Source organism: Habropoda laboriosa, unplaced genomic scaffold (assembly GCF_001263275.1).
Source record: "Habropoda laboriosa isolate 0110345459 unplaced genomic scaffold, ASM126327v1 scaffold2, whole genome shotgun sequence".
NCBI lineage: Eukaryota > Metazoa > Arthropoda > Insecta > Hymenoptera > Apidae > Habropoda > Habropoda laboriosa.
In genome coordinates, this window is record NW_017100190.1 from 1,019,132 (window position 1) to 1,036,091 (window position 16,960).

Here is a 16,960-nt window from a genome sequence, read left to right on the forward strand (position 1 = left end):
TCCAGGTCTCAGACACACCGCCCACGGCTATGGTGCCCAAGATGAACACAGCGGCGAGACTTCCCAGCGTTACGGTCATTTGAACAGTGTCCGCCCATACAACAGCTTTCAAACCTCCCTAAATGTTTTGAAAGAGAGATTTATCTTCGGAACGAGCCTATCAATACCTTCTCCGGGATGCTTGCGTGAAACGAGAGTCAGTCGAGATGCTTTTCTTTTTCTTTCATTTCTTTTATTTTCGTATTTTTGCCTCTTTTACACACGCGACCGTGTATCTAACGTGCAAGTATTCCACGCGGAAACACTGTAATTACCGTCTGATATCTGCTGATGTTGTAAGCATTGTAAACATTTGACGAAAGCCAGATACGCGCCAAGAAGACGGCTTCTGTAATTCCGTTTTAAATCATGGTTACATTTCATTCATAGTCCCCCTCTGTGTTTTCTCAACTCGTTCCTCATATGCGATAACGTGACACGTTGTAAATGGTGTTTATAAACATCATATCTACACTTCCTTAACGATAGTATTAATTTATATCATTCGGTTAGCCCGGTACCCTACTAGCAGTTTAGTGCCCGCAAAGGCGCGCAAACTTTCTTTCGCAAACAAGTCCCTTTCCGAAGGATCACATTAATTCGAAGGCCGTTGAAGCTCACGTTAATCGAGACTATAACCGGACTGTAACTGTAAGAGAGTGATAAACGAAATGGACTTACTATGGTCGTGTAAAATATGCACACGATGCATATTATCGGAGTGATCAGGTGGAGATTGATCGCTGTCGCCTGTGAAAACGCCAACGCCGGCACGTATATGATCAAAGGAACGTAAATGATCAAAGAAAGCGAGTAGAGAAAGGAGGCGAACAGCCGGACCGGCCTCGTAAATCTCATCTCCAGGTATTCAAAAGTGCTGGTCAATTGTAGTTGATAAAACACTGGCATGTAGATAAGGGAGATGAGGCCGCACGATATGAAAGATGTAAAAATGCAGGCGGCATACTGTGTACCGTATTGATACACTTCGACAGGTACGGCGAGCAAAGAAACTGCCGATATATGACTGAAAAATGTTTCAACACGACATATTTATAGTTTCGTTATCGATTAATTCTTTTCTCTTCTTTTCTCTTTGTTTAAGAGGGATACCTTACCTGGCAATTAAACTCATGCTAACTGGAAAACAGGACATCGTTTTCCCTCCGAGCAAGTACTCGGTAGTATTATCCTGTTTCTTGCCGAAACAGCCGAAATAAATCCCTATGAGGACACTGATCCCCAAAAGACCGGTGAACAGCGTATAGTCGGTCCATCCGAAGGTGAGCTGTTTCAATTCGTGTCCGAGCAAAGATCTCGTTTCATTTTCCGCCATTCTAGAATCAATTAAGGGGAAATGTTAAGTCACACCGAAAGACACGTTACTCTTGATCCACTTGAACTCGACGACTGGTAGCAAAAGGTAGCAAATATGGCAACAAACAAACTGTTGCTCCAAATTCACTTCCCATTTCTTTCCTTTTTTATTTACAATGTGATAGTAATAGAACTTATCGCGATAAAGAGCATGATCGATCGGATAGAATATTTCTCTGACACTCACGTCTATATTTTCTTTCTACTTTGGGTCTGTTCGCTCGTTATCGAAATCACGGATTACAGATTCGTAAAACGTTAATCGACAATGTCGTTCGAGGAACCAATATCGATCGGTATCTAAATGTACGTGTACGGCAATCTCGTGAAAGTTCGGAAAAGTACCCGGTGAGATCTACATTCCTACTGACAATGATGACGTTCAACCCGAAGCTATATGTTTCACTGATTTTGCCCGAACATCAGTCTAATTTACGATAGGTAGATAAAGTTCCGTCTTTCGCAATGTTCTGCAAATAGTTGGGTGCTATCCTTAAACCAGCCTCTTGGATTCAGACCTTGAGTTATTCGGTAACCGATATCGTAGCGACCTTGTTTGCTAAAAAATTTCTTAAGAATTTTCGTCGGTCGTATATCCTTCGTGATAAGAGGGAGAGTGATTCACGACGGACGTTGTAACAAACGGCTCTATCCTGTCGATACGAAAAGATACACCGTGAGAAAAGAAGATACGGAAAGACGAGCAATAAATTCGTTGGACGGTGATCAAACATTGTTCGTATCAAGGAAAAACGTGTAACGATGTACAACGGGTTCGGTAGTAGAGAAAAGAAGAACTACGAGAAATTATTTGTAACAGTCTGCATATATATATATATTTTTTTTTTCTTTTTTTATTCTTTTACATATAACCTACAGCGTGTTAAATCTTAGGATATTCTATACAACAACCATTCGGTGAACTGTTGCATTCTTTGCTGCCGCTCGGTATCGGTACAGTTCTCCAGCAGTTCGTCTAAAATATTTCTCTCCTCGGAACCGAGTTCCTCCATTGGATTTAACGGTTTAGTAACCATGCTTGGAAGTGTAACGTCGTAATAAAGAAAAATCTGTAAATATTTGCACTTGTAATTTTGTTCCCGATTTATCTACATATGTCTCATAAATAAGAAAGAAATTTACCTTATTGTTGAAGCTATTGTACACGAGACACGGTGTCGAAATTCCCGGTGTAACGTTGTAGTTACCGGTGCAAAATGCTCGAACTGGTTCCTCGAACTGGAAACGTACGCTGTTACGTTGTTGATCTAAAATGTAGGTTTGCCCGTCCCATGCACAAGCCACTATCTCGTCGGAACCGTCGCCTGTTACGTCTAGTCGGCATAACGCGAATATCTGATGATCCACCTGCATCGACCTGTTGATAAATGTGCATTCTCATTGTTAAAAGAAGGCGAGAGTGTGAAATCTTACCATAAGATTACTTCATCCTTGACCAACATTATCGTCCCGTCTAAAGTAGCAAGAGCGTAGGGTTTCCCTTGTAACGAATATTTCTGCACGTTCGAGTCTGCCTCGGTTTTTGCTTTTTCTTTCACACACTCTACGTTGCTGTTGTCCTGAGATGAAAAATCTTTGTACGTAGGTAACAGAGATTCCTTTTCTGACTTTATGTCGTAATCGCCGAGGATCACGTTGCCTCCCATAATGTTACCGTCGACTTGATCTCGACTGGAAGGATCGCTGTTTTCACAAATTTTATCTATTTTCGAGCTTTCTATCGCTGTACTTTTTCTACGCCCTTCCACCGAATCGAAGCTACTCTTCCTTACTTCCGACTGCGAATTATTGTTTCTTTTCAATTCGAACGAGGAAGTTTTGTAGTTTTTACCATGCTGAATCTCGCTCGAGACGTTCTGTTTGAACGGCTCTTTAAACTCGTAATTCGGCACCTTGTTTTCCACTGTAGATTCCAGATTTCCCATGATTTCCGTCGAGATATTCTGATTACGCATTCTCGATATTCCCAACGTTTGATAATCTACGCAGCTAGCAGCTGTTTCGTTACTTGTTTGATGAGTATCGTCTTCTAAATGGCAGTCTTCGGGATTGCACTTAATTCGCATAAATGTACCTCCTGGTTGAGCAACTAATAACGTTGGAGTTCCATCGGCCATGTGCTGATAACGAATGAAAATTTTTGTTAAATTAATCGCTACAGTTTATTGTGCAATTTAACTTTGATTCGTTGAAATGTTTACCACACCTGTAGCGTGACCGTTCCTATTTGATTCGCGCATTCCCATTTATTCAATCCAACTAGCTTTCCTCTACCTAGTTCTAGATTGCTCGACCATCTGTAAGATCTAACTACGCGATCGGTCAAGCCAAGTATCATCTCATTTGCACCATCTTTATCCACGTCTGCTACTAACACCACCTTTGTGTTGGTTGGAATTCTTTGTACATGAACACACTCCATTTTACCAGACAATTCGTTGAATTCGTTATTGCCATCTATTTGATCTAAACTTTGAGAACTTATCATATTCACACCTGTTGCAACATCCACACTTGCATAGCCTATGATTGGCATTCGTTAATGTATGCTTCGTAATTTCTTTGAACTCTGGTACGGTACAATTTATCAACTCACCAGACTTAATGTTATCTTGATCAACTGTTTCCTTAGATGATTGTTGAGTAGTGGTTACATTTATGATACTAGGATTGACAGATCGTGGGCTGTAAAAAATATGTGCCCAACCATCTCCGCATATTACTACTAACGCATTCCGTCCGTAATTAAAAATATCTCCTATTGCTACACTGGTCACAAGACCTAAGCCAGGTATTTTCTGCCATAATTCTGATCCCTTTGGGTATAATGTTTTCGAATAAATATTACCGTGTATGTATCGTAGTATCAAACGATCAGGGAATAAACAACTTACTTTAAAAATATAAAGCTCTCCCTCTGCAGTACCGACAACTAATTCATTATCACCGTCGTTGTCAACATCTCCTATTGTTAATCCATGCCTACACACGGTCCCAGGTAGATCCCACTGAAGTCTTTTAACAAAACTGACAGCCCTCATTTTTTCTAAATTAAGTTTTATCCAGCTGGTACCTTTGACGAGTTCAATGGAAAATTATGATTCGACATGGAAGGATAAAGATGTTGCCAACGCTTGGGTGGCCACACTATGGAAGTAGCTTTTGCAGTTATTAATCCAACAGAAATTGGCCCAAAGCTATTAGAATCCATAGAATGACCAATGTGATCTCCTTCTACCCAACAGTGTCCTTCTGGTACCTAAAGAATAATTTTGGATGAATATTTTTATCATTCGTCGTTCAACAAACAATTCACCTACCCTAAGAATGTCTATTTTATATCCATGTGTGTGCACAATGTCTCCAGAAAGTCCTATAACACGTTTAATCAAAATCTGATCTGGAGATTTTGGAGATTTGACAGTTACTATGTCGCCTCGTTGAATAGCTTCCGTACGAACTGCTCGACGATTCAAAAAAACATAATCAGGATGCCTCCCATCTGGATTTAAAGTTGGTTGCATAGAGATTCCTTCTACTTTAGCTATGTAACCAACTTTGTCCAAAAAGGTGATCCCAATTGGGATGCCTATAAGGATACCCGTGAAAAAATGTCGCACTCTCATCTATTACATTTATACACTAAAAATAATAAATATATTTTTAAGATAAACACTCGCTAATATACGCGTAATATTTTCCTACGTTTATTCATTATTCTACGGTAATAAATAATGAATAAATTTATGCCTAAAACACACTTTCTTTCGTTATTACAAAAGATATTTAAAAAATCATACGGCAATTTTCTACTTAAAAAAATCTAATCACCTTTGTTTTAGGTTAGCACCGAAAATTTAAAGAGAGGTTTGTTTTGGTTTGAAATTTTTTATTACACCATAGAGTTTAGCCGGAAATAAAAGTCTTACGATTTGCACAGAATTAAATCGACGATATTATTTAATACACTATATAAACCTGAAATTTCACGGAGGTTACAACGATAATTTAAATGCAGTATTTGGAGGCTGTGAAAACTGACATCTCGATACAACGTGCAGTATCGTCATACAGTTATGTAATAAAAATTCTTTTCATTTCGAATCATTTATTATTGTTAACTGTCCTTCGTGGATTAAACGTATAGTTTTATTAGTAAAAAAAAGAAAAGAATTATACGAAAATTAGAGTACCACGTTGTTAAGATTATCATGGGAGATCGTGCAATTAAATCGATACTTCCAACATGCACACCACGTTAAGTTAAATTTCAACTTGTGTTTTAATTTCTTTCGTTTTTACATAAGAAACATCACGCAATGATACATAAAATGATGAAGAGCATTTCTTGTAGTTGCATTAAATATGGAATTGCACAATTAAACATGGGTATGAAAATGACAATGCTACATACTAAATGGTTTTACAAACTACATTATTAAAAAAATTTCCATCTAAATGTAACACAAATACTGCATACAGAATGGCATATAAAATTGTGGTGACATAAATAAAAAAATGAAGAAAAACTTTACAAATGGCTGACATAATAAAAAATACTAAATAGCATTAAACTCAAACGATTGGTATGTGCACAAGCATATTAGATCAGTGCTTGCCAATCACCGTACCCAATGCGTAATCAACATCGGAATAATAATCATTTCTTTCAATTTAGTGCCTATCGAATTTTCATTGCACAATAATCTTTATCGGACATATGCACGACGCACTGCCTCTTATTTGGCCCCTCTGATTGTGAAATTTCTGATTCTACGATACAATAGACAATAATGTAATCATTCGATAAATTCGAGTCTTGTGAACTTATTAGCTCTTTGGCAGTGCTTAACCAAGATCTGTACCATTCGTGATTATTTTCTTCCTTCTTTCTTCTTGTGATCTAGCAATTTTGAAGATTGGTAAACACTGATTTAGTCAAACATTAGTTCGTCGTTAAAACTCTTCTTTTTTTTTTTTTTAAATTCTCAACTGTCTTTTCGTTATAAGGCAACCCATTATCTTCACCTTCGGTCTCTTTCGTTCCACTTTTCTTATTGCATTCTTACGGTCGTTTCGTTGCTGTTACTACCGCCGTTATCTTCTCACCGCCATTTGCTTCTATTTCATTTCAGTAATTTATTTGATCATTTCTCATTGATATCATTAACAGAAAATTTTGTACATTATTTATATGTTTCTTCTATTGTCATCTTCTTCCTCTTCGCTTTCTTCGATCTCCTCCTCCGGCTCCACCTCTTCATCTACCTCGCTTTTATCTTCATTTTCTTCCTCACTTCTCTCATCATGCTGCTCAAGTTCTTCACTATCTTCTTCAACTTCATCCTCTTCACCTTCTTCTTCGTCTTCGACGTCAGACTGATTCTCTTCTTCACTTTCATCGTCCGCTTCTGTTTCTTCTTCGACTTCTTCTTCCTCTTCTTCAGTCAGCTCTATCTCTTCTTCCTCATCTACTTCTTCTTCTTCGATTTCTTCCACTTCTTCCTCCTCTTCTTCAGTCTCTTCTATTTCTTCCTGTTTTTCTTCATCCTCTTCCCTCTCTTCGTCGTAATTTACTTTGATCTTCTTTGCTTCGTCTCGTTGATCATCTTCTGCATCACTTTCCGTTCTTTCTTCTTCCAGACCTACTCTTAATTCTTTTGCTTCTTGCCCCGTCTCTTCGCTTATTTCGTTTTGTTCATCTTCAATTTTGTGTTTACTCTCTGTTTCGCCATGTACCTCGTATTTTCTACCTGCAATTGTCTCAATGTTCAACGTTTCTTCTTCGTCTTCTGTGTTTAAGATCTGTGTTGCGTCTTCCGTATATCGTATTTCCCGATCTTCTTCCTCTTCAGATTCCTAATACGATGGAAGAATATTTAGTACTTTTATTTTTACAATTGTACGTGAACTTTTTTACAGATAACAATGAGAAAGAGCAAAGATTGTATTGAATTGACTGTGTGTAATAATTGTAGATCTCGAAAGGAGTAACTAAATGTACCAACGATTATCTAGACTTAATTAGTTGAGTGCTATTATTGTTCGCTGCTTGTTTAACGAAATCATAAACCAACAGTGATGATCGAATTAGTAACGTGTTAAATGATGTATACACGAATGTTTTGTAACAAAGAACAGAATATAAAATGTGTCGCAATGTATGCATTTTAAGTCGAAATTAATACATTAATAATAAATCCAACTATGCGTAATATAAATTAGGTATTAACATTTAGAACAAATCACACGACGGTAAGTGATCGCAGTTGCATAAAGTGAATCGCGTATTAGTATTGTACAAGTAATTATTCAGTAAAGAAAAAAAAAACTGTTTTTACATCCACCATGTAGTTCCTGTGATTTGCCATTTTCATGTTAAGTAATCTGTACAGAAGCAAACAATTAAATGAATGAAAGAATCACCAAATAAAACAAGGCTCCGCAGATTCATTTGATTCTGTTGGTAATTCTAATATTTTCTTACAGCTGCATTTTGGTCGAGACTGATGAGAGAGAGAGTCATTTTGCCTGAAAGTACAACTGGTGCTTCTACATCCTCTTCGACTTTCTGAGCTTGTGTCTCAGAATCTGTTACAAGCAATTCGCATTGCGGAGGGAGTGCACCTTCTAAATATATCGGTTTTGGCGGTGTTTTTTCCCTCTCAACATGACTGAAACAATTTACTCTGGATTATCGAAAATACCCGTGGCTTAACAGAGATGATGTTTTCTTCAAAATGATATGAAAATTACCTAGGTGTAATTGGTATTATAGGAGTAGTAGGTCTACTACCCTTACCCTCACAACTAGCTGTCATTTCCATACCCATTACTTTAACAGTTGGCGATTGTTCTATGTTTGCTACCTCTTCATCTGCTTTACTATGTTCACCATCGGCAGCGGTATCGTCCTGTAAAATGAAATTACCCGAATGAACACTCTTGTATGTCGAAGTTTCGGAACGATAAGTACATGTTCATCAACGTCAAATATGTTATGCGTAACGAGTACTATACTATGATGGTTAATACTCGTAAATCAATAAAAAGTAAATGTTTGTAGTTTCTTTTAAAAGTGTGATATAGCATTCCTGTAAAAACACACACACACACCCTGTTAAAGAAAAATCGACGAAATTAAGAGAAGTTTATATCAAACTTTCGATGATTAATAATAATTTCTCATCGGCATGCATTGAAATTGAAGAATTTTTGAAGAAAGATATTTGAGAGGTACACATCGCAGAACGTTTTCCGTATGGTTTAGTTTGTAACACATTATAATACTCTGAGATGTTGTTATTCAAAGTTCAGTTCTGAATATTATTCAAAAAAATAAATAAAAATTGAACGCAAATAATTCGTCACAAACGTTGGTTACTCTTGTTAGGAAATGTTTGAGGCAAAGAATATACCTTAGGTGAGCGATCAACCCCTGCCAGGCCTTTGGACTTTGGAGGCCCATCTACTATTTAAATGTAAAAATAAGAACTGTAATTGCTATCGTTTAATAAACTTAACGACTTAAATACTTTTAACGAGTACTTCACTCAGCTAAAATATGAGTATGCACGTTTTATAAAGATGAATGTATAAGAAATGATCGATAATTTAGAAATGGTATATAAGACAGAAGCATTGGTATATAAGAAAAAGCGGAACGTCGGTAGATCTCGCAATGACAATATGATATGTACGTAATATACAATAGGAGAGTTAAAACTTGAAACGCAATCAGAACACAACAACGTGCACATTTCTAGGGACTAAGGAACTGAAAATGTAAATTGCTTCATAATTAGTTTAGTAAACCTTGAGTTCTTGCTGTGAGCTTGGACTATGCATAACTGAACGTGATATGTTGCCCATCTGAACAACAATTCTTTCCATGGCTGCTTCCGTCTCGACCAAACGTCGTCTCAGTTGATCTATCTCTATGTCTCCTGCCGCTTCTTGTGTTCCAGCATGTATAACATTATCAAACGTGTTCAGAGAATGTACGCGAGTACTTACAATATTTTTAATTTTAGTCTAAATTTCTTTTTCTTTTTTTGTTAAATTTATGATATTGATACGTGTGTGTTCTAATTGTGCAAACCTTGCATCATGCAACACCATTTAAAAATCTGATTAGATACTCAAAAAAACATGTACCTTATTTTTCAGTATTTCTTTAAAGGAACTAGCTTTCAAGGAAAACACTGCATTAATGATAATGTAAATCAAGTGTTGTCAATTACTTTTGAACATTGAAAGAACTTACGATCCTTTAATTCCTGTATGGTGGGAGCAGGTTTTTGTGGTGATGGAGATCTCTCTTTCTGACGAGGCACTGAACCACCAGTCATAGCAGTAGTAAAAGCTTCAGGGCTGAATACCATCTTTCTAAATTCTTTCTCTGCTGCAGCTCCTGGATACTCTGCAATGATTTCACTATCTGAATTTTTCTTCAGTACCTAAAAGAATAATATGAACTGTTAAAAATAGGTTCAAGTTAATTTTAACACAAGAGTATAAAAATCTTGTAGAGTATTTCACCTTGACAATTGTATACAAAAAAAACAGTACAATGCCTAAGGTATATAATGGCATAATGATTCCCATGGTACCATTCCCTTTTGGTGCAGGAACAACATGTCCTGCACCTCCCAAGGGTGGTCTCATTTTTGGCACAACATGATCAGGTCTATCTGTAACCTTTGGTACAATATGAGACGACGGTATAGCTCTACCACGTTCTATCAATGCAGGATGCAGACCACCTGCATGTGGAGGTGTACGCCTTTCTTGCTTTATGGTGCCTAAAAATGCAAATATAATTGTTTAAAATACTATATAGGACATAAATGTGAAACAAGCAGAATTCAAAGCTTTATTATTTTCATTTCATTAACTGTTTCAAAATCACAGATATAATATTAGTCCATAATTATTTAATTTAATAGCTCTTTTGGCAACTTGCCAGATAGAAGAGATAACTTAAATCTGCTTCCCACATTTAATTGGTTAGTTTAATAATATCAAACTGATATTTAAAATTAAAGGTAGAACGATTAATTTGGTACTTTAATTGAAACTGTATGAGTATATTAATAATAGAAGAAAGCTGTGCATGCTGTCTTGTTAATAGCTTGTATTAAAAACTTGAAGCAGAACCTTTTATAATTCTTACTGTGTGGCATTAAAATATGGTATCTGATCAGATGTGGAGTTCCTAGTTGAGAAAGAGGTATGCCAAAATGTATTTTAAGGCAAAGGGAACTATTGAACGATCTGACCTCTTCTAAAACTTGTTTATAAGATTTTCCTAAGCTTTCTCTTTCGGCAAGAAATGTAGACAAATCTATACCACATCTGGCTATAATTTCTTCTCTACACAAACTTGCACTTTGCGGTGTCAATTTTACTGTTCTCAAAGCATCTCTTACTCTTGGATCAATTCGATGGTGTTTCAATATATTCTGACACATTTCGTACATAATATCAGCGGCGGTGACATCGCTTTCAAAGAATACGCCGCAGCATGCTAATAAATGTTTATGAACATAATAGAATGATCAGAAAAAATAATACATTAAACGATCGATTGTAAACAGAAAAAAGAAAGAAGAGAGAATAGGTGCTAGTAGGTGTATATTGTCAAGTCATTGAACAGTCCGAATTCGATAACATAAAGAAATATAATCAAGTTAAAATCTTGATATGTCACGCACTCTTATTTATCTCTGAAAAATATATTTCGATGATATCTTACCAGAATTATCGGATGGTTGATGTGTAGTAGTGACAGATGCTGTGAGCATAGGGTAGAAAATTTTCGGCCATAATACCGCAAAACACCCGGCAACAATGGCCAGGATAAAAATCGTCTTTCTCGGACCGAAATCCCTTATTTCAGCCATTTTCGTAAATTCTTCGTTCGTATAACTTTCGTAACTTCGATAAAAGGTAAAATAACTGTAGATCTTCCACTACCACGTCCAGGGATCGCGAGCAGATGGAAGACACAGCGTACTGTCGTCTGCTATTTCTGTCATGGGACAGGGCTGTGACTAGCGATCTTCACGCCCAAAATATACATTTCCCCTTATTTTACATTCTACAGAATTTACGGTGTAGTCTCAACGATCGTGATACGAACAATGAAATTTTTAATATCGAAACATTCTCAGTCGAAAATACAATTTAACGTGATAAAATAGCTTTAATTTAACATGATAAAATAGAAATCCATGAATGCGGACGTAACTCTATTTAAAAATTTGCAATGTCTTATATTTAGAAGCTGACTAATTTTCAATAATCATTTTAGCATAACGGTACAGGAATATTACAGAGAAATAAAAGAATTTGACTAAATATCTCTATTCTTACAACTAAGATGAACATTTCCCTTGTTACAAGAATAAGCCAAAAAGCAAGCCAGAAATAGCAGGTTCTGGCAATGTCACATAGGCAAAGAGAGACCTTGTCCGATAGGTACATGGTAGAAATATGTATGTGCAACTGATAGCTTGCTGTTTTCTTTGTATTTATTTACAGAATATATTATACAGAAGAATGTAATAATAAAATGACTTGTTAGAATGTTCTAGGGTTGATGATATCCTATAAATTACATGTGCAATTTATTCTGGACCACCTCTCTATAACAAAAAGAATTGATTTAACAATAAGGCTTTTTTTTCACTCATGGTAGACGAACCTTGAAGGATATTATGTAAGCTTAGAGATGTTAAATTCATTTGAATGACTTATGTCAAGTGGAATATATATATGAATGAAAAGTTTCACTAGGTCGAGTCAATGTTAAAAGTATACTTGCGTTGATATAAGCAATTTCTTTCTCGTCGATGCGTCGTCTCTGGAATCGTTGAGGAAGATGAATATCGTCTATCGTTGGTAAAATGACTACGTTAGGCCCCGTTGCACCAGTACGTTGTTGTGACATCGTCGGCCCTGGTTGCGCAGATGGTGTGGCCGTACCTGCAGTAGCTAACCAATAACAAGGATTTCAGTCGGCTTTTTCAACCGATGCATTCAGTTGCATTTCAGTAACATTGATTGAACGTCACCTCTGTTAGTTCCACCCTTGCGAAATTTAATCATGGGCACGTGTGCTTTAACCACCTACGATTAATGTCATTCGTGTAAATTAAAATTGTTTTCGTTAGATGCGTAGATTAATATAGCGGCATATTCTTTATACAACGATACCCATCCCACTCACCTTCCAACCTTGACTTGCCATCATAATTGTTCTTTAATATGTATCAGCTGCCTGACGTGAACACTGAATTTTGCCTGCAACAGAAGCTTCTTTCGTTCACTTTAAAGCTTCATGTAGATGGCGTGTTTTGACATACTTTGGCGAGTATAAAATAATCGTGAAACACCTTTGCGAAAGCAAAGTTTCGCGAGACTCGTGCGAGGAGCGTTAACAAGGAAACCGCAAATGTCGATATGTAGTGGTTTTTCTATTTTATTTCGCTAAAGTATATTTCGTGTGACTCAGAGGTACATACATACTAAAATTCTACAGTTTGTTTGTTAAATTTAACGAAAAGTTCAAGTTAACTCGAATCTTATTGCGAAACAGAAGATTTTATTTCTAGAAACTAGCGTAACCACGACATTCTTTTGTTTTTTTTTCTAAACTACTTTCTTTTTATCCATGTTCTTCAATGATTTTATTTGGTACATTAAGGATATATGATTATGACGATGATGATAATAAATATACACATATAATAATAAATCTTATTTTATTGTAAATTTAATTGAACTCCAAGGTATTTGGCATTTAAAACAAATTTTTTTGATAAATTAAGATTGTATAATACAGAAGGTGAAAATGAGAATAGGTAGTAATATCACATAAAACGCGATTACTTTGGCAGTCTTTCAATGACTACAAGGACATTGATTATCGATGTCATGTTCAGATCTTAAGCTTAATCTACTTCCTCCATCATTGAAGCTTGCTCCGCAGCATCCTCCTCAACAGGAGTAACTTCCTCTGTATTCTGCTCTTCCGGTGTAGTTTCTTCATCAATACCAAGACCCAACTCAATCATTCTGTAAATTCTTGCAGCATGAACTTGTGGTTCATCCAGTGTAAAACCTGAAGACAGAAGTGCTGTTTCAAACAGCAACATCACTAAATCTTTAACCGCCTTGTCAGTCTTATCAGCCTCTGCTTTCTGACGAAGAGTTTCAACGATAGAATGATCTGGATTTATTTCAAGGTGTTTCTTTGCTGCCATATATCCCAAGGTAGATGTATCTTTAAGAGCTTGAGCTTTCATGATTCTCTCCATATTAGCAGTCCAGCCGTACTGTGAACTGACTATACAGCAAGGAGATTCAACTAACCTGTTTGATACTAAAACCTTTTCTACTTTGCTGTCAAGAATGTTTTTCATTACTTTACACAAGTTCTCAAATTTGTTTTTATCCTCTTCTCTCTTTTTCTTCTCTTCGTCGTCTTCAGGAAGCTCCAATCCCTCTTTGGTTACTGATACCAATTGTTTTCCATCGTATTCCTTCATTTGTTGTGCTACATATTCATCGATAGGCTCTGTCATGTATATAACTTCAAAGCCACATTTCTTCACACGTTCGACAAAGGAACTGTTTGCAACTTGTTCTTTGCTCTCTCCGGTAATAAAGTAAATGTGCTTTTGGTTCTCCTTCATTCTACCTACATAGTCCTTGAGAGAGCAAGTTTCATCTCCAGAAGCAGAGGTGTGATATCTGAGAAGATCTAACAGCTTATTACGATTTGCGCTATCCTCGTGAATACCTAATTTAATATTTCTACTGAATTGTTCGTAGAATTTCTTGTAATTCTCCTTATCCTCTGATAATTCCTCAAACAGTTTCAAGCATTTCTTAACAAGATTTTTGCGAATGACCTTTAAAATTTTGTTCTGCTGAAGCATCTCACGAGAGATGTTCAAAGGAAGATCCTCGCTGTCGACTACTCCCTTCATGAAAGTTAAATATTCGGGAATTAACTCCTCGCAGTTATCCATGATAAACACCCTTCTTACGTACAGTTTAATGTTGTTCCTTCTCTTCTTATTTTCGAACAAATCGAAGGGCATACGTCTCGGAACAAAGAGCAGAGCTCTGAATTCTAATTGACCTTCTACAGAGAAGTGTTTAACAGCCAAATGATCTTCCCAATCATTTGTCAATGATTTGTAGAATTCGCCGTACTCCTCTTGGGTAATTTCATCGGGATTCCTAGTCCAAATTGGTTTCGTTTTGTTCAATTCTTCGTCTTCCGTGTACTTTTCTTTAATAGTCTTCTTCTTCTTCTTCTTCTCCTCTCCTTCCTCAGACTCGTCTATGTCCTCAACTTTTGGTTTTCCATCGTTATCCTTCTCTTCCTCTGCTTCATCCTCACTCAACTCCTTTTCACGTTCCTTTTGTACTACTAACTTAATTGGATAACTAATGAATTGGGAATGTTTCTTAACGATTTCTTTAATTTTGCTTTCCTCTAAATATTCAGACTGATCTTCCTTTATATGAAGAACAATCTTTGTACCACGTCCTAAACGCTCTCCATTATCAAGCTTCATGGTAAACGATCCTCCAGCATTGGATTCCCAGAGATACTGTTCGTCGTCGTTGTGCTTTGAAACTACGGTGACCCTATCAGCTACTAGATACGCAGAATAAAATCCTACACCAAATTGACCGATCATAGAAATGTCTGCACCAGCCTGAAGAGCTTCCATGAACGCCTTGGTACCAGACTTGGCAATCGTACCAAGATTGTTTATCATGTCAGGCTTGGTCATACCGATACCGGTATCAATAATGGTTAAAGTACCGTCATTTTTGTTTGGAATAATCTTAATGTATAACTCTTTACCATTGTCAAGTTTGGATGGATCGGTCAAAGACTCGTAACGTATTTTGTCAAGAGCATCACTGGCATTTGAAACTAATTCTCTGAGAAAGATTTCCTTATTAGAGTAGAAGGTGTTGATGATCAAAGACATAAGCTGAGCAATTTCAGCCTGAAACGCAAAAGTCTCCACATCTCCTGCCTCGGTCTCCATTTGTGTGGTCATCTACAATAAATATTGAAAAAAGTAACAAATCTACGCAACTTACTCTTACTTTCGAAAAATTTCTCGACGAAAAAAAAAAAAACCTCTCACGCTTTTTAATTGTTTAATCTATTTTTTATAACAATCACATGTGTCACGTGCAGCGTACAACGATGCTATTAAATTTCAATCACGCACAATCTAACTGCGATAGAAGTATTTCCGAGAAAAAAAACACGTTCGCGCGAATCGAATATTTATTTGTTGGATCAAAATGCATGCACTAAAACAGAGTAATTCGGAAAATGCGTGGAGGCAAGCGCAAAAAACCGACGACGATAGTTCCAAAAGCTACAGCCACGTTTAGTCCCAAGCGGTGAAAGAATAAACGTTTTAACTGTTATACTTTGTGCGTGGACGATTTTTAATAAATCTATAAAATACACGGTTAACGTGTACACACTTTTAGCAAGTAATTTAAACGAATTGTACCTTAATGTTCAATTAAATCGATGTTAAAATACTCTTCAGAAATGCACGAACGCGGAGTTGGGCACCTGGCAGTTTATTGAATGAAGTGGCGCGTCGACTAGGTTTCCTCTTATATATCCACCAAAATTCTAGAATGTTCTAGAACGTTCTAGAAGATTTTTACCTCTCTGGACATTCCATATCCGGTGGAATTTAAATCCATCACGGCGTTACTTGATCGATCGGTCAGTTTTCCACTTGTTCCTCATATTTTCACACGGCAAATAATATTAACGGACGATTTTCTCTTAACAGAAGCGTAATACTCGTCGATCGAACGATGAAAACCGTGTTAGTTCCTTTTTCTCTTAGCGTGGTACTTCCGGTATTTGTTACAAGTGAACGAATCGAATATAATCGGACATTTTTGGACACGTGAATAGACAGTTGTTACGATAACACTTCCTGTTCGTTACTCATGATTTAGCCGTTTAAAGTGTCGTCGATCAGTATGCAAAATTGAAATATACATCAGACGCCGCTCCTTTCCGCGATAATTATCATTCGGTATCTGATGGAACATTTTTCATTCGCATCGAAAGAGGTGAACAATTTTCTTAGGACATTCGTATTATGCAGTTCGAATAAAGGATGATTTTTATTTTCTAGCTAGTTCCTTTTTCAGATGAGTTTCCCTTGGAACATTTCGAGCAATCTTTCGCTTCAGTCGAGGCAAGAGTTACAGGAAGCGTTCCAGTAAGGTCGCTGTACAAACGAACGTTTAACAGTGATTCGTTACTACGATCTAGAGTTTTAAGAGAAATACTTATGCAATGAGTCATAAGAAATTATGCGTATTCATGGTAACGTTGCACGTGATTGCGAAGAAAAATAAATCACCAAGATGGACGAATTAGACGATCTAGGGATAGAAAGTACTAGATGTATATTGAAAAAAGGAAGAACAGTATTCGAATAAG

At 36.7% G+C, this 16,960-nt stretch overlaps 6 protein-coding genes across 9 annotated transcripts in view; all 6 read right to left on the minus strand.

Annotated features, from left to right (window-relative positions):
- The window catches only part of LOC108579849 (sodium-coupled monocarboxylate transporter 2-like), a 3,798-nt gene extending 2,021 nt beyond the window's left edge, over positions 1 to 1,777 (minus strand). Inside the window, exons 1-4 of the mRNA XM_017943470.1 lie at positions 1,604 to 1,777; positions 1,158 to 1,376; positions 721 to 1,066; positions 6 to 118 (exon numbers count right to left, since the gene is read on the minus strand). Of these exons, the coding sequence (XP_017798959.1) occupies positions 6 to 118; positions 721 to 1,066; positions 1,158 to 1,375 (677 nt within the window). The 5' untranslated portion in view covers position 1,376; positions 1,604 to 1,777. The remainder of the gene's footprint in view (positions 1 to 5; positions 119 to 720; positions 1,067 to 1,157; positions 1,377 to 1,603) is intronic.
- A 529-nt stretch (positions 1,778 to 2,306) lies between these two features.
- LOC108579960 (integrin-alpha FG-GAP repeat-containing protein 2-like) lies at positions 2,307 to 4,487 on the minus strand. The gene is made up of 6 exons (XM_017943602.1): positions 4,332 to 4,487; positions 4,034 to 4,253; positions 3,644 to 3,960; positions 2,851 to 3,557; positions 2,560 to 2,794; positions 2,307 to 2,486 (listed from the first exon to the last, which is right to left on the minus strand). The coding sequence occupies exons 1-6, from the start codon at positions 4,476 to 4,478 to the stop codon at positions 2,307 to 2,309; spliced, it is 1,806 nt and encodes a 601-aa protein (XP_017799091.1). The 5' UTR covers positions 4,479 to 4,487.
- LOC108579962 (mitochondrial inner membrane protease subunit 2) lies at positions 4,477 to 5,316 on the minus strand. Its single transcript, XM_017943603.1, has 3 exons — positions 5,269 to 5,316; positions 4,758 to 5,079; positions 4,477 to 4,696 (listed from the first exon to the last, which is right to left on the minus strand). Exons 2-3 carry the CDS (start codon positions 5,061 to 5,063, stop codon positions 4,496 to 4,498), a joined length of 507 nt encoding a protein of 168 aa, XP_017799092.1. The 5' UTR covers positions 5,064 to 5,079; positions 5,269 to 5,316; the 3' UTR covers positions 4,477 to 4,495.
- Positions 5,317 to 5,942: 626 nt separating this feature from the next.
- On the minus strand, positions 5,943 to 11,436 carry LOC108580167 (ABC transporter F family member 4-like). 3 transcript variants are annotated; one of them, XM_017943853.1, is made up of 8 exons: positions 11,195 to 11,436; positions 10,613 to 10,966; positions 9,979 to 10,241; positions 9,704 to 9,896; positions 8,856 to 8,908; positions 8,194 to 8,351; positions 7,925 to 8,111; positions 5,943 to 7,296 (listed from the first exon to the last, which is right to left on the minus strand). In XM_017943853.1, exons 1-8 carry the CDS (start codon positions 11,340 to 11,342, stop codon positions 6,628 to 6,630), a joined length of 2,025 nt encoding a protein of 674 aa, XP_017799342.1. In that variant the 5' UTR covers positions 11,343 to 11,436; the 3' UTR covers positions 5,943 to 6,627. The 3 variants fall into 3 exon arrangements, with proteins under 3 accessions (XP_017799342.1, XP_017799341.1, XP_017799344.1); XM_017943852.1 differs by lacking the exon at positions 8,856 to 8,908 and adding an exon at positions 9,253 to 9,392; XM_017943855.1 differs by lacking the exons at positions 8,856 to 8,908; positions 10,613 to 10,966 and adding an exon at positions 9,253 to 9,392.
- Positions 11,437 to 11,958: 522 nt separating this feature from the next.
- Positions 11,959 to 12,776, minus strand: LOC108580168 (28S ribosomal protein S36, mitochondrial). Of its 2 annotated transcripts, none has more exons than XM_017943857.1 (4): positions 12,671 to 12,776; positions 12,516 to 12,570; positions 12,266 to 12,426; positions 11,959 to 12,086 (listed from the first exon to the last, which is right to left on the minus strand). In XM_017943857.1, the coding sequence occupies exons 1-4, from the start codon at positions 12,692 to 12,694 to the stop codon at positions 12,069 to 12,071; spliced, it is 258 nt and encodes an 85-aa protein (XP_017799346.1). In that variant the 5' UTR covers positions 12,695 to 12,776; the 3' UTR covers positions 11,959 to 12,068. The 2 variants fall into 2 exon arrangements, with proteins under 2 accessions (XP_017799346.1, XP_017799345.1); XM_017943856.1 differs by having other exon boundaries at positions 12,266 to 12,435.
- A 580-nt stretch (positions 12,777 to 13,356) lies between these two features.
- Positions 13,357 to 16,078, minus strand: LOC108580166 (heat shock protein 83). Its single transcript, XM_017943851.1, has 2 exons — positions 16,002 to 16,078; positions 13,357 to 15,530 (listed from the first exon to the last, which is right to left on the minus strand). Exon 2 carries the CDS (start codon positions 15,528 to 15,530, stop codon positions 13,395 to 13,397), a length of 2,136 nt encoding a protein of 711 aa, XP_017799340.1. The 5' UTR covers positions 16,002 to 16,078; the 3' UTR covers positions 13,357 to 13,394.
- Between the last annotated feature and the right edge of the window lie 882 nt (positions 16,079 to 16,960).